This window comes from Vicugna pacos, chromosome X (assembly GCF_048564905.1).
Source record: "Vicugna pacos chromosome X, VicPac4, whole genome shotgun sequence".
In the NCBI taxonomy this organism is placed as follows: Eukaryota; Metazoa; Chordata; class Mammalia; order Artiodactyla; family Camelidae; genus Vicugna; species Vicugna pacos.
Window position 1 is genome coordinate 107084209 of NC_133023.1, and position 12960 is coordinate 107097168.

At 56.0% G+C, this 12960-nt stretch overlaps 1 protein-coding gene across 15 annotated transcripts in view; it reads left to right on the plus strand.

The window, feature by feature from the left end:
- ZNF185 (zinc finger protein 185 with LIM domain) overlaps nucleotides 1–12960 on the plus strand; it is a 59986-nt gene that overhangs the window by 11861 nt on the left and 35165 nt on the right. For 4 of the 15 annotated variants that reach the window (XM_031675104.2, XM_031675097.2, XM_031675107.2 and 1 more), the window contains exons 2-12: nucleotides 875–953; nucleotides 1116–1239; nucleotides 1656–1721; nucleotides 3898–3936; nucleotides 4042–4119; nucleotides 4582–4728; nucleotides 5410–5493; nucleotides 6196–6276; nucleotides 6556–6597; nucleotides 8027–8110; nucleotides 8517–8597. In XM_031675104.2, the coding sequence (XP_031530964.1) occupies nucleotides 920–953; nucleotides 1116–1239; nucleotides 1656–1721; nucleotides 3898–3936; nucleotides 4042–4119; nucleotides 4582–4728; nucleotides 5410–5493; nucleotides 6196–6276; nucleotides 6556–6597; nucleotides 8027–8110; nucleotides 8517–8597 (860 nt within the window). In that variant the 5' untranslated portion in view covers nucleotides 875–919. The remainder of the gene's footprint in view (nucleotides 1–874; nucleotides 954–1115; nucleotides 1240–1655; nucleotides 1722–3897; nucleotides 3937–4041; nucleotides 4120–4581; nucleotides 4729–5409; nucleotides 5494–6195; nucleotides 6277–6555; nucleotides 6598–8026; nucleotides 8111–8516; nucleotides 8598–12960) is intronic. The other 11 variants (XM_072956873.1, XM_031675108.2, XM_072956877.1 and 8 more) reach the window with 8 other exon arrangements.

Sequence of the window (12960 nt, forward strand, 5' to 3'; positions counted from 1 at the left end):
CAGCTAGTCCCATGATGGGTGCTGTGAAGGCCTTGGAGACCACCACGGCCCACTGCTCACTGGCCACAGAAGGGTAGCACCTGGCTCAAGGGCAGAGAGGGGACAAGGCGGGAGGGCAGGGCAAGAAGACAGAGAAATGAAGAGAGAGTGGAGGGCAGGACGTCCTCTGCTTCCCCAACCTCGCCTGCTGCCCAAGATCCATTAAGAGTTGGCTATGGAGCCCTGGGCTTTCCTCACTGGGGATAGAGCCAACCTCTGAACCACACAAGGACAAGTTGAGAGTCACTGCCGCCTGGCTCTTGTCTGAGTACCCTGTGAACTTTGATGTGCTGGGTGGTGCCAGGCACTTGCAAGAACATTGGTGCGTTCAGTCCTCACAGCTGCCCCAAAGGGTAAACTTTTTTATTTTTAACTCCTATTTGATTGATGAGGACACTGAGGCAGCCCGGAGAGGTTAGATGACCCTTTTGAGAGGTTTGTCAGACAACTACTAAGGAGTGAGAAAGATGGTCTAGCCCCAGAGCGGCTGTCCACCAGCCTCTGCACTTCCCCCATTCCCTCCTTCCAACTTCACCAGCGTCGGCCCCCAGGGCGGGAGTCTGGCCAGTTGAACCCTCAAAGAGGGTTTGTGGTCTGCTCTTACCAGCCACCTCTCCAACAGACAGCCTCTGGCAGCCCATGTCGTGTTCTCCAGGAGACTGGCCCTGGGCAGACAATGGGGTGTGCAGCCCAGCGGGTGCCTCTGCCCAGGGCTCCATCTTCCTAATGCTCAAAGGACAGCCTGGATGGTCTCAGTGTGCCAAGGACTATATGGTAACCCAAGAGCCATTATGAATGCATGAAGTGACAAGCCATGGTCTTGCCTTTGCCCCAGGAGCCTTGTTGAATCCACTGAGAAGGGGCCTGCACAGCGAACACCATGAGCATCTCAGCTCTTGGAGGCACCACCAAAGGTGAGGCCTGGGCTCCCTGTTGTTCCGGGCTTGAAGTGCGGCTGCCTCCTTCCAGGCCTGCCCTGCGAGGGCCCCAGGCGCTGCCTGTGCAACAGAGTGAGAAAGGAGGCGTCGGGGTCCTGGGGCTGGGCTTTCATTCTGAGGCTGTTTGGCCCCCACTAGGGAAGCCTCTCCCACCAGGCGAGGAGGAGCGTAATAATGTCCTCAAGCAGATGAAGGTTCGAACCACGCTGAAGGGGGACAAGAGTTGGATCACCAAGCAGGATGATTCGGAGGGCCGCACCCTGTGAGTCTGGGAGGCCTGGAGGGTGGGCAGTAACAGGTCGGGTGTGGAGTGGTGCTCCGTGTGGCCCCGTCCATACCTGGGGATGCCGATGGGCTTCCATTGCCCAGAGCTCAGCCAGGCTACTTGGCCACAGGCCCACTGGGGAGGGCAGAGCATGGGAAAGCAATCCAGCTGAGGATCAAGGGATGGGAAAGCCAGGGTACCAGGCTGTGTGTGCGCGCACAGGCCTGTGGCATGTGGAGGCAGGCCAGGGAGGGAGAAGGTGAGACAGGAACCAGGGGCCACATTCCTGGGGTGCATGTAGTGCAGCCCCCACCTGCCTGGGGGCCCAGCAGGCAGCCACTAGGATGGAGGCCCCATGGTGGCTGGTGGCAGGGACTCTGGCAGTCACGCTTTCGGGTTCCCTCTTTCCCCAGAGAGCTGCCGTCAGGCCGGAGTCGTGCCACATCCTTTTCCTCACCTGGGGAGGTGCCTAAGGCCAGGTAAGAGGTGGTGCCTGGATGGCTGATGGGTGGGCCCCTTACTGCAGTCCTCAGGGGACATGGAGGAAGCCCGAGCTGAGAAAGGACATCAGGGTTTATGGGGAGTCATTTGAAGTCCACAAGAAGGATGGCCTTTTCCCATCTGCTCCCTCGTCAGAAAGGGAGTGCAGAGGTCACTGGGTCCATGTCCTCAGCTTTGCTGTGTGGCCTTTCGGTCGGTGCCTCCCCTGCTGGGCCACCATGGTTCCAGCTGTCAACTGAGATCAAAATTGTCATTGAGACTTCCCCTGCAGGGAGTGAGACAATGTTTGTCTCTGAGGTCCTTTGAGTGACTTTTTCAAGAGTCACATGTGACTCCCTCCTGTGGGTAGGCCTGATGGCTGTGTGCACTTGGTAATCAGTGTGCCAAGGGAGACTCACACATTTGCCCCAACCATCTCCCAAGTTCAAGATGACATATTTTGACAGCTGGGCAAGAGGAACAGACCATCCCTCTCTATTTTGAGGACTCTTGCATAGCGGCGTTCCAGGAGGCTCTGAAGTGTGGGCACATCCTGCCCACATCTGGAGGAACTACTCCTGAGATGTAAGGGGTTAGAGTTAGGATTAGGGTTAGGGTTAGGGGGACCACCAAATCCAGGCTTGATCCTGGCTCCAAACAGCTGGCAGTTGGCAGGTGAGTACAGTGCCAGGCCTTTCCCAGTGGGGGGGACAGGCAATGATGGCGACTGGAAGGGAGGGGTCCAGGCTCACTGCTAGCTCCAGGGGCTGCATCCAGTAACTCTGGCCGGTAATCTCTCAGTGACTCAGCCCCTGTTACCTGCCAGGTCCTGTGTTGGGCACAGAGGACACAGCCCTCTCCTCAGGGAACTGACATCCTAGCAGGAACACAGGCATGACCCCTTTAGAGAGGAGAACATAGAAGAGAGAATTACAGGCTGTGACAGGTGCGGTTGGCGAGGGCCTGAGGGTGGTTCAAAGATAGTCTTGTTGTTGGGTGGTATGTTTACTTTGAGGGGTTCAGTTCTCACCCTGGACTTCGATTTGGGAGTATATTTGGAAAACACGTCCCAGAGCACTGTGACTCAGGCGCAGGAGCAGGAGGACCCGGAAGCTTGCACACATCTTGGCTGTCCTTCTTTCCGGGGATGTCCAAGGCCATTCAGGGGCCATGGTCCAGCCTCTCCAGGCCACAGGTATTTCAGCCAAAAATGCTTGTGTGGCTAGAAGAGGGATAAGTCACCTTTCTTTCTCAGGTCCCAGTGCAAGTATCCCTGCAAGTTGGTCACCTCCAAGAGGCTGTGCCCTGTTAAGGACAGAGTCTGTCACAATGGAGAACACCCTAAAGACTCTCCCTCACTGCTTCAGCCCCCGAGCTCCTCTATTCTCAGACAGAGGAGCCATCTGCCGAGTCCTTGTCTCCTGCCCCTGAGCCCGGAACTCACAGCTCTGCCTGCCCTGCACCTTCAGCTCTGGCCTGCCCACACCCTCCACCCGAGTCCTCTGAGCCCCTCGGTTGCTTTCAGGCAGGAAGTGCCCAGCACGTGGAGTCTAATGTTTTCCAGCCACTGACCAAGCCTTGGACGTGCCCTCCAAACCCAGACTTCCATCAAGACTTGCAATGTGGGCATCCCAGGGGCTGGAAAAGGGAAGCTCGATATGGGTGGGAAGTAAAGGGCAGCTGGCCTCTGCTGGCTCATGCCTGGGCTCTGCCCCTTGGGCCCTCAGGAGGCTTCCTGGAGGGGGCCAGGCAGGGTGGGGGCCTCAGTTCCAGGCCTCCAACCACAGAACCTCCAGCTTGAGCTGGGTCAGCTCTGAGAGTAGAGGTGGCGAGGGCTGTTAGCAGGCCAGGAAGAAACCCAACTTTGAAGGGGACACTTCTGTACAAATGCCTAGCCATGGAACATGCCTTCCTGGGCACCTACTGTGACCCAGGGACCGGAAGGATCAGCGATGGGTCCTTTTCCTGGGGAGCATGAGGCAGACAGGCAGAGGAGAACTAGCACCCCGGCTATGGGTGCAGAGGGGCTGGCTTGGGAAGCAGCTGGCCACTCTTATTCCCCTTGTTCTGACCACCCTGGGGTGATCACTCGGCCCACTCTCTTTGCTATCATTGGGCAGCCTGGGCCCGCCTGCGAGTCCTTGCTTCACATCACACCTTCTTTTCCCCTGGCAGGCCCCCGAACACAAGGGCTCCCACTGGCTACATCATCCGGTAGGTGACCGTAGGACCATGCCCATCTCCCCGTGCCCGCCCACACTGCCCCCCGGCTTCTCCCAGGGGAGCTCACTGGGCTGCTTCTCCCGGGCTGTCTTTCAGGGGAGTGTTCACCAAGCCCGTAGACAGCTCGTCCCAGCCCCAGCAGCACTTCCCCAAAGCCAACGGAGCTCCAAAAAGGTGTGTCCACTGGGTGTCAGCCGGCGGGAGGTGTGAGGGCCCATGGCCAAGCTTAGGGCAGAGTGAGCCCTCTGCCTGTCACTGAGGGGGTGGCGGGTGGCAGCTCTCTTCCTGTGTGAGGCAGGGCCCTGGACCACTACCAGTGCCCTGGCACTTGGGCCAGTCCCAACTGGCCCTGGTCACCAGGGCAGAAGCACACAGAGAAGGCTGGGCAGGGCATGTAGCCTTGACCTGCTGATTGACGGCGCTGAGCTGGGAGCTTTAGTCCACCTTCCTCCCGGCTCAACCTGGGCTCCATCAGAAAGGTGGGACCAAGGGGGCTGGCTCTGTCTGTGGCAGAAAGCCTGGCCCATTCAAGGTGGCACAGGTGTTCTGGGTACCTGGTGGGGCTGAGAGCAAAGAGGAAAGGCCACCAGGAACCCCTTGTCCACCCGCCATGTGCCTGCTGGGCCATCTGCACAGATCTGGAAGCAGGAGGGGGCCTGCAGGTAGACACATGGAAACACCTTGCCTCTCCAGCGCTGCCAATCTGCTGAAAGCAGCCCCTTCTGGGCCTCCCCACCCCTCCTCCTCGGGCTACAAGATGACCACAGAAGATTACAAGAAGCTGTGAGTATGCCATCACAGACCAAACACCAGGCCCACTGAGAACAGCTGGCTGCTCGCTCAGGAGCACTAGTCCTGCCGATGTGACATCCCTGCCAGTTGCCACTGTGGCCTGGGGCCCACCAGAGAGTGACAAGCCCCAGAAAGTTAGACAGCATGCACATTGCCCTTCTGATCTGAGGCCAAGTAGGGGCTGTAGAAAGCTTCTAGAAAGAGCTGATGGGTCTGGAGAAAGGGTCCTGGGCCCAGGCCCTGGGGCTGCACCAGACTGGGCTGGGGCCTGGTAAGCCTAAGCTGGCCCTGGCAGCATTATCAGCTGTGCGCACCCTGGGCCTAAATCTGGGCTGCTTCTTGGATATAAATCTTTGGGATTCCCTCTGGAGCTCCCCCTTGTGGCCCCATCCAAGGCTCCCTCCTGTGTGCCCAGCAAGTGAGGAGGGCTCTGGACAGGTGTGGACTGTGCCTGCAGTTCCCAGGGACTCTCTGTCCCTTATCACCATCACCCAGCAACACAGCAGCTGGGGCATCTTTCTGGAGGAGGGTGAGGCTTGAACTGAGTCTAGGGGGACAGCAAGGGTTGGAACAGGGAGACAGAAGACAGCTGGCTCTCAAAGGGGGAGAAGTGGAGTTAGAGGGACGAAGGGCTACAACTGGCAGCATCTTCAACCCCTCCCCCCTCCCTAGGGCACCCTACAACGTCAGGCGCAGCTCAGCATCAGGGGCTCCTGAAGAGGAGGTGCCCATCTCTTCTGATGAGCAGAAACGGAGGTAATGGTGCCTGCTGGGCATCCCATGGGCAGGGCAGGGCCGGGCCTGAGTGTCTGAAGACTGATGAGATAGGAATGGTGCCCGTTGGGGTGACAGCATGCACAGTATGTAGAGCATCAGTGCTGACCTGTTTCCTGGAGGAGTGGCTGTTGGCAACAGGTAGCCTTCCTTGAGTCCCACAACCACCTGCTCTGTGCTGGGCCAGTGCAGGGGACCTCATGAACCTTCCATGGGGGCAGAACCTAGGTAATGAGAGTCCAAGGATAACCTCATCTGTGGGTGGACAGAGCCTAGGGAGGGAGGTGCTTCGGGACTTTCTATCAGTTTGTTTAAAAGGGTCCTGAGCAAACTGGGCCAAAAAAGGCTGTGCAGAGTGGCCAGGGAGAACCCTTCTGTGTGTGCCAGGGAGGGGGCAGGGCCAGGCTCCAGAGGTGCCCATGCTCCATGTCACAAAGTGATGCCTGGGTTCTTGGGCAATCATAAGGGCAGAGTTCACAGGGCCAGGGGACCCTGGGCCTGGGAGGTGTAAGAGAAAAGCCAAGAGCTCCAGAGCCAGGCTGCCAGGCACTGACTGCCCACTCTGCTGCCTACTATGTGTGGGGCCACAAAAGCTCCGCCTGCCTCCCGAGTACTTGCCAGGCTAGGCTGGCAGAGCGAGTCCCACCTCACACCATCTGTTGCCCCCTTCTTGTGTCGTCCCAGGTCAGAAGCTGCAAGCAGCGTGCTGAGGAAGACGGTCCCCCGTGAGCACTCCTATGTCCTATCAGCGGCCAAGAAGAGCAGGTGACATGGCAGGGCCTGGTATCGGGCCAGCTCAGCCACCAACCAGCTCCACGCTCTGGGACAGTTTCTTTCCCCTCAGTCTTCCTCGGGCTGTTGAGGGGCGGGTTGAGAAGGCCCTCCTGGCCAGAACTTCTGGGACTCTCAAATGTACTTTCTGGAAAACTGAGAGGTCTGGCTGCTACCATCAGGGCAGGCAAGGTGCTGGGAATGGGAGACAGGCCGTGACGTCACCTGTCCACTGGCTCTGCCCAACATGTCACCTTTCTGCCTCCTTTCCAGCAGCCCTGCCCAGGAGACACAGGCCCCATTCATTGCGAAGAGGTAAGTGTCAGCCAAAGTCTTCTGTTGGCAGGGGTGGTGTGTGGGCACTAGGTGGAGAGGACGCAGGGTGGGCAATGGGGTAGCTGTCCCTGAGTAGAGGGAATTATGAGGGGCTGGTGGCTTCTTTTTGAAAGCCAAACAAGCATCTTGCTGGTTGTGGTGGCACACATGGCCACCAATTCTGCATAGGCAGGGGCCCAGCTGAGAGAACACAGCTTGTGACCAGAAACTTCCATTTGCCTAACAGGGCTAACAGGGCTAGGCCCCTGACCCAAGATGGAGCTGAAGTGTTTCCAAGGGCCTTTGGAGTTTTGAAACAAGAGTAGCTACCAGGGTCCAAAGCAGCTGTTCCTTTGCCCTCCCTCCCACCCTACCAGGGACAGGTTGGACAATACCTTGTCAGGAGGGATCGTTAGGCTGGGGTTCAAAGGGTTGACATTGGGAGCTCCTGCCTGACCAGACCCTTGGAACTGACCATGATATTGGAGGTGGATGAACAGGGATCAATGGGGCATAATTTGGATATCAGGACACTCCAGCTGCATGATGGAGGGGTGTCACCATGAGTTGACAAGACCTCTTCTGTGAGAGGAGACTACTCAGGGGAGGACGGAGAAGAAACCCCTGGAAAGTTGAATTTTAGGGATATTCTGTTGGATACATAGGGGAAGCATCCACGACCAGGTGGCATAGCGAGCTGAGGACTGAAAAACAAGGAAGACTCAGAAGGCCAAGGGTTCCAGGCAGAGGGCCCAGCTGTGCAAAGGCCCAGAGGTGGGAAGACCAAAAAGGCTGAGTGGACAACAGCCAGCAGAGGGTGGTGGCAGCATGATGGAAATGACAGATAATGCTATGCTCTTCCTGGCTGTGTTAGGTTCCTGGGACTGCCATAACAAAGCCCAGGAGTGTGTGTCCCAGTTCTGTAAACTAGAAGTCCAAGATCAAGGTGTGAACAGGGTTGGCTCCTTCTGGAAGCTGTCAGGGAGGAAGCAGCTCAGGCCTCTCTCCCAGCTTCTGGTATCGCCGGTGCTCCCTGGCATTCCTTGGCCTGTAGACACATGACTCCTATCTCTGCCTCCATCATCACATGGCTGTGTGTCTGTGTCCAAATTTCCCTCTTATAAGGACAATGGTCATTGGATTTAGGGCTCACCCTACTGCTGTGTGACCTCGTCCTAACTTGATTACAAACTGATCTCTATTTCCAAATGAGATCACACTCACAGGTTCCAGACAGACATGGATTTTGGTGGGGCACTATTCAACGCAGGATGCTGTCCTTATATCAAGTTGCAGTTGCTACACCCCAGCCTAAGCCATCTCGTGGCCATAAGCATCACCGAACAGAGGCATGTCCTTCAGGGGCAGCAGAGCAGGCCGGATGGGCCCCGAGGACACATGGTGCATCTGTTTCTTTTCTTGCCCAAAGGGTGGAGGTGGTGAATGAGGATGTGCCTTCCGAGAAAAGCCAGGACCCACCTGCTCTGGAAAGATCCCCTCCCAGCTTCAGCAGGTAATCAATCGCTCCTCCCTGCCGCTCAGTCCCTGTGGAACCTCTGCCAGGTCACCTCCCTGGCGGGCCTCAGGGTCACTGTCCCCATGTGCCCAGTGACAGGATGGGGCACAGAAATCAGTGAGAGCCTGTCTGGCTGGATGTCCTAGGGTTGAAAAGAGCAAAACAGCCTGGGAGGCAGCGCTTCATTCTTGTCCCTTTAGTGCTTATGTGTGTCAACTTAACCCTTGCACCTCTGAGCCCAGTGGCAGCTACAACAGCCCGAGAAAAAGTACCACTATTTTTAGGCTTGTTCAAGGCTCTCCTATAAGTTGGTCAAGTTCAAGCTGCACACGCTGTCCTCTGCCTCCATCAGGGAAGGCTCTGCAGTCCCCATGCCACCCCTCACAGCCCCCTTCTTTGGCAGCACGGACAGAGGCAGAGCCCAAGCATCTCGGGTGATGTGGACAAAGCGCATGCCCAGCCCCGCCAGGACTTGGGAGCCCAGGTGGGTGCCAGAAGCTGGCTCTGGCCCGTGAGCCTGTCAGATGGGATGGTCTGGCCATGGGGTGACAGGGCAGGGGCAGGCTGAGCGCTGGCGATCTTACTACAGGCGGGGCCCTGCTCTGCCCTGATTGCTGAGTCCCAGAATGTCCAGTCAGATAATGGTGCTCTCTTGTCTGCGGGCGAAAGGCAATCAGTACCTCCTTGTACTGTGAGCTGAATCGTGCGAAGTCCTGCCGAGAGCGCCCCGGCCTCAGGGGCTGTTCCAGCCCTTGTAATGCCACTGCAAGTCCACACTCCTCCCCATCTCCAGCCCCATAACCATCTGTATGTGCCCTCGGTCCTCAGGGCCACCTCTTCTGTGCTGGGAGAGAGACAGGACCACCTGCCACAGCACAGACTGGTGGAGGAGAGCGAGGCTGCAGAGTTTGTGTGTCCAGAGGGAGCCAGGAGTGCGAGGCCAGCCCCAGGCCATTCCTGTGAGGGCCTGGGGAGGAGGCCAGTGGGCCTCTGCCCGGATGCTGCTCCTCTTCCCCTCCTCCCTCTCTTGAGTCTCCCTGCTTGTCTGAACCTTTGCCATAAGAACTTCTGAACAAGTAGGAAACTTCAAGAGTGCCTCACAAGCTAGCATGGATGGAACTTGGTAATGGATGGAACATGGGGGCTTAGTCTGCCAGAGACACTGTAACAAAGTACCACAAACTGGTACTTACGTGACCAAATAACCAAAGTGTCTTGTCTCCCAGCTCTGGAGGCTGGAAGTCTGAGATGAAAGTGTTGGCAGGGCTGGATTCTCTTAAGACCTCTCTCCTTGACCATCTTCTCCTTGTGTCTTCACCGGGTCTCTGTCTGTGTGTGTGTGCTCTGACCTCTTCTTATAAGGACATTAGTCATATTAGATCAGGGGCCACCCTACTCCAGTATGACCTCATCTTAATTGTAATGACCTTACTCCAAATCATCTCACATTCTGAGGCACTGGGGATTTGGACTTCACTGTATAAATTTTGGAGGGGACACAATTCAGCCAAAACAGTACACATCTCTGATTTCTCCTTATTTCTCTTTTGAAAAAAAAATGAATGGGTGGTCTCAGATGCCTTCTGAAAGAATATAGGAGGTGAATTGGGTTGTGCTATATTATGGATTTGAGACGTATTTTAATATTTATTGTGGAAAATTCCTTCAGGTGTTTAATCTGAGTCATCTGGCTTGTCATAGACAAATTGGGGGCTCAAACAACAAAAATATACTATCTCAAAGTTCTGGAGGCTGGAAGTCTGAGGTCAAACTTACCTGTGAGGCCCCAGGAAACAGAAATGGGACCAGATTCTGGAATGTTCCAGATACTAAGATATCTCACAGCAAGAAGGAAAGGGCCCCCTCACCATCAGTGTGCAATAGTAGCTGGTCAGGGAGGCTCAACATGATGCTTCTTCCATCACACCTGTGTCACCAAGTGTTTGGAACCCATGGGGCAGCTTCCAGGTGGGCAGCCTTCCTCTCTGATGCCACCCCATCAGGGCCTACACTGGGTCAGGTAGCCACCATCAGTCCTCCATGCCCAGCTCCTGTCTGCCTGGTTATCCGAGGAGTCCAGGCCTGGCTGTACTCTTGAAGGAGCCCAGCCTTCTGGGGAGCAGTGACTCAACCAAACACTGAGGTCCCGCAGTGCCTCAGAAAAAGCTGGTTTATGGCAGAGAAAGAAAGGAAACTATCACAGCCTTGTCCCCAGGCATGGCCCTGCTGAGGCTGCCACTCCCTAGGTGTGCCCCTGCCCCACCCTCCATGGCTCAGATCTGGAGGTGCCCCTGTCTTAGGCGCCAAATCCTTTAGGGACTTCAGTGTGTCCTGTGGGCTCTCCAGCTATCTTTCTTCCCAGTGGAACTCCAAAGGCCCCTCAGCGCCAAGTGTCCAAACCTGAGCTACTGGTCTCCACCGTCAACCCCCCCTATTCCCCTTCCCACCTCCACTGCTCACCTGTGGCATGGGCTCTCCTTCCATGCACCGCAGGGCCTGGTTTCTTGGGTTCGTCTCATTTTCCCCCTCTGACCTGGCAGAGTAACTGGGGAGCAGTGAGTAAAAGTACAGCTTCTGGTACAGGGCAAAATCCTGGCATTGCCCTGTACTGGCTGTGTGACCTTAAGCAAGTCACTTTCCCTCTCTCTGCCTCAGTTTCCTCATGTGTAAAATAGGGAGTAGTGATACCTACCTCCAGAGGCTGTCCCCAGTACTAAATGGAATGATGCATGTAAAGTCCTTTGCACAGCGTTCGCATGCTGCGGTAGGTCGCTGGGCACATCCTAATTGGCAGGGCTCTGCCTTCAAATGAGGAGACAAATATCGCCACCTGCTGGCCTCCGAGGGAAATACCATTGTGGGCGCCAGAGGAGATAAGATACTCCCTCCTCCCTCCCTGACCTCTCCCTCTCTTAGCTGGATGAATTCTTTGGCACACCTTTTGCTACAGACCACTGTCACTCCCAGTGGCAACTAGGGCCACACTGGATGAGCCCAGCTGAGAACTTCAAATTGGATCAGAGTTATCTGTGGTTGAGAGCCTGGGGAGGTAGTGGGGCTGGTGGGGGCTGCAGGGGAGGATAGGCTGGGGCTGCCGTAACAAGGTACCAGAAACTGGGTGGATGGAACAACAGAAATTTATCCTTTCACAGTTCTAGAGGCTAGAAGTTCTCAATCAAGGAAGGTGTCAGTGAGGCCATGTGCTCCTCCAAAGGCTCTGGGAGAAAATCTGTTCCAAGCCTTTCTCTTGGCATTTCTTAGCTTGCAGGGGCATCACTCAGCTTCTGCTTCTGTTATCACATGGCTGTCTTCCCTCTGAAGGTCTGTGTTCAAATGCCCCCTTTTTATAAGGACACCAGTCATACTGCATTAGGACCCATCCTACTCCAGTATGACATTATTTTAATGAATAATTATCTTAGTTAACTAATTACCTCTGCAAAGACCCTATTTCCAAGTAAGGTAACATTCACAGACATCAGGGGACAGGACTTCAACATATCTTTTGGGGGGACATAGTGCAACCCATAACAGACCCCTGGAAGGGGTGCCATTTGAGCTGAGCTTTTAAAAAGGAGTCGCTCAGGAGGAAGGCATCGAGGGAGAGGCACCAGGTGGGGCAGCGCTTTGCCCCGATTTCTTCTCTGACATAAGAAGAACCACCAGGGAGAAAGTATGCTTCACTTCCCTGTGATGTCCCCAAGTAGGATGTGTCCCTGCTTCCTGGCACCACGTGCTTTAGATGGCACAGAGTAGGGACAGCAGCCAGGGGCTTTAATGCTGTCGTCCTCATTATCACCCAAACAGGGGACTACTCAACTCACCGTCTGCACCCAGCCCCCCTCCACCCGACCCCTCCTCCTCCTGGGACCCCAGAGTGGCCTTTCAAAAGTGCTGGACTGACCATGTCAAGCCCCTCACCCCCTACTTCAAGCCCATCTGGTTTCCTTATTTAAGAGCCCTGCCAGCTCCACCTCCTCCACCCAGTCTCTCTCCAGTTGGCCTGGGCTGGGCTGCACCTTCATGGAACTTCTCAGGTGCCTTTGGGGCTGGATTTGTCCACAGCCCTACAGCTTAGTAGAGTCGGCGCCCAGGCCACTCCACCCTCATGCTGCCCTCTGTTGGGCTGGGGGTTCACACCTATCTGTACCCCAGGTCTCATGGGCAACCAAAGGCAGGACTGAGTGACTGTAATGTGGACCTGAGTAGGCATGGTTTGCAGTGAAGGGTACCCCCACAAAGCCAGGGAGCTCAGGATTCTCTCTAGGCCCTGCAATGGGGGCAAACAAATGCATGGGACATGGAGGGATGTGTGCAGTCACCCACAGACCAATATCTGAGCACAGGAACCCTCAAAGGGGCCCTCTGAGTGCTGACAATGCCTGATACTCCATGGGCTCCAGCTCACAGGCACCTGTTCTCTTACCTTCATCCCCCGACTCTCTGACGTGCCCCTCCCACTGGCTCTCACTCTAAATGTGGTCTGTAGGTTTCCTGGGCATCTGGTTCATCATTGGTTCCCATCAGCCCATGAACTCAGAATTCCCACTGGCCTCACAAATAGCCACTTTGGATTCTCCAGTGGGGCCACGGGCAGGGCTTGCCTCTGCCTATGTTCAGCAGCATTGTCAGGACTGGCAGTCCCATTTCCACCTAGTAGGTCCCCCACTGTGCCTCAACGAGGCTAGGCTTCAGGGTGGGAGATTGGTGAACGGGTCCTTCAGTCCCCTTCCTCTAGGACCTGAAGGTCAGTGGTCCAAGCTCAGCTGCAGCACTAAGAAGGCTCAAGTCCAAAGGGGAGACAAGAGAAAAGAGGGCAATGGGTCTGGGTGCCCCACCACACTAGC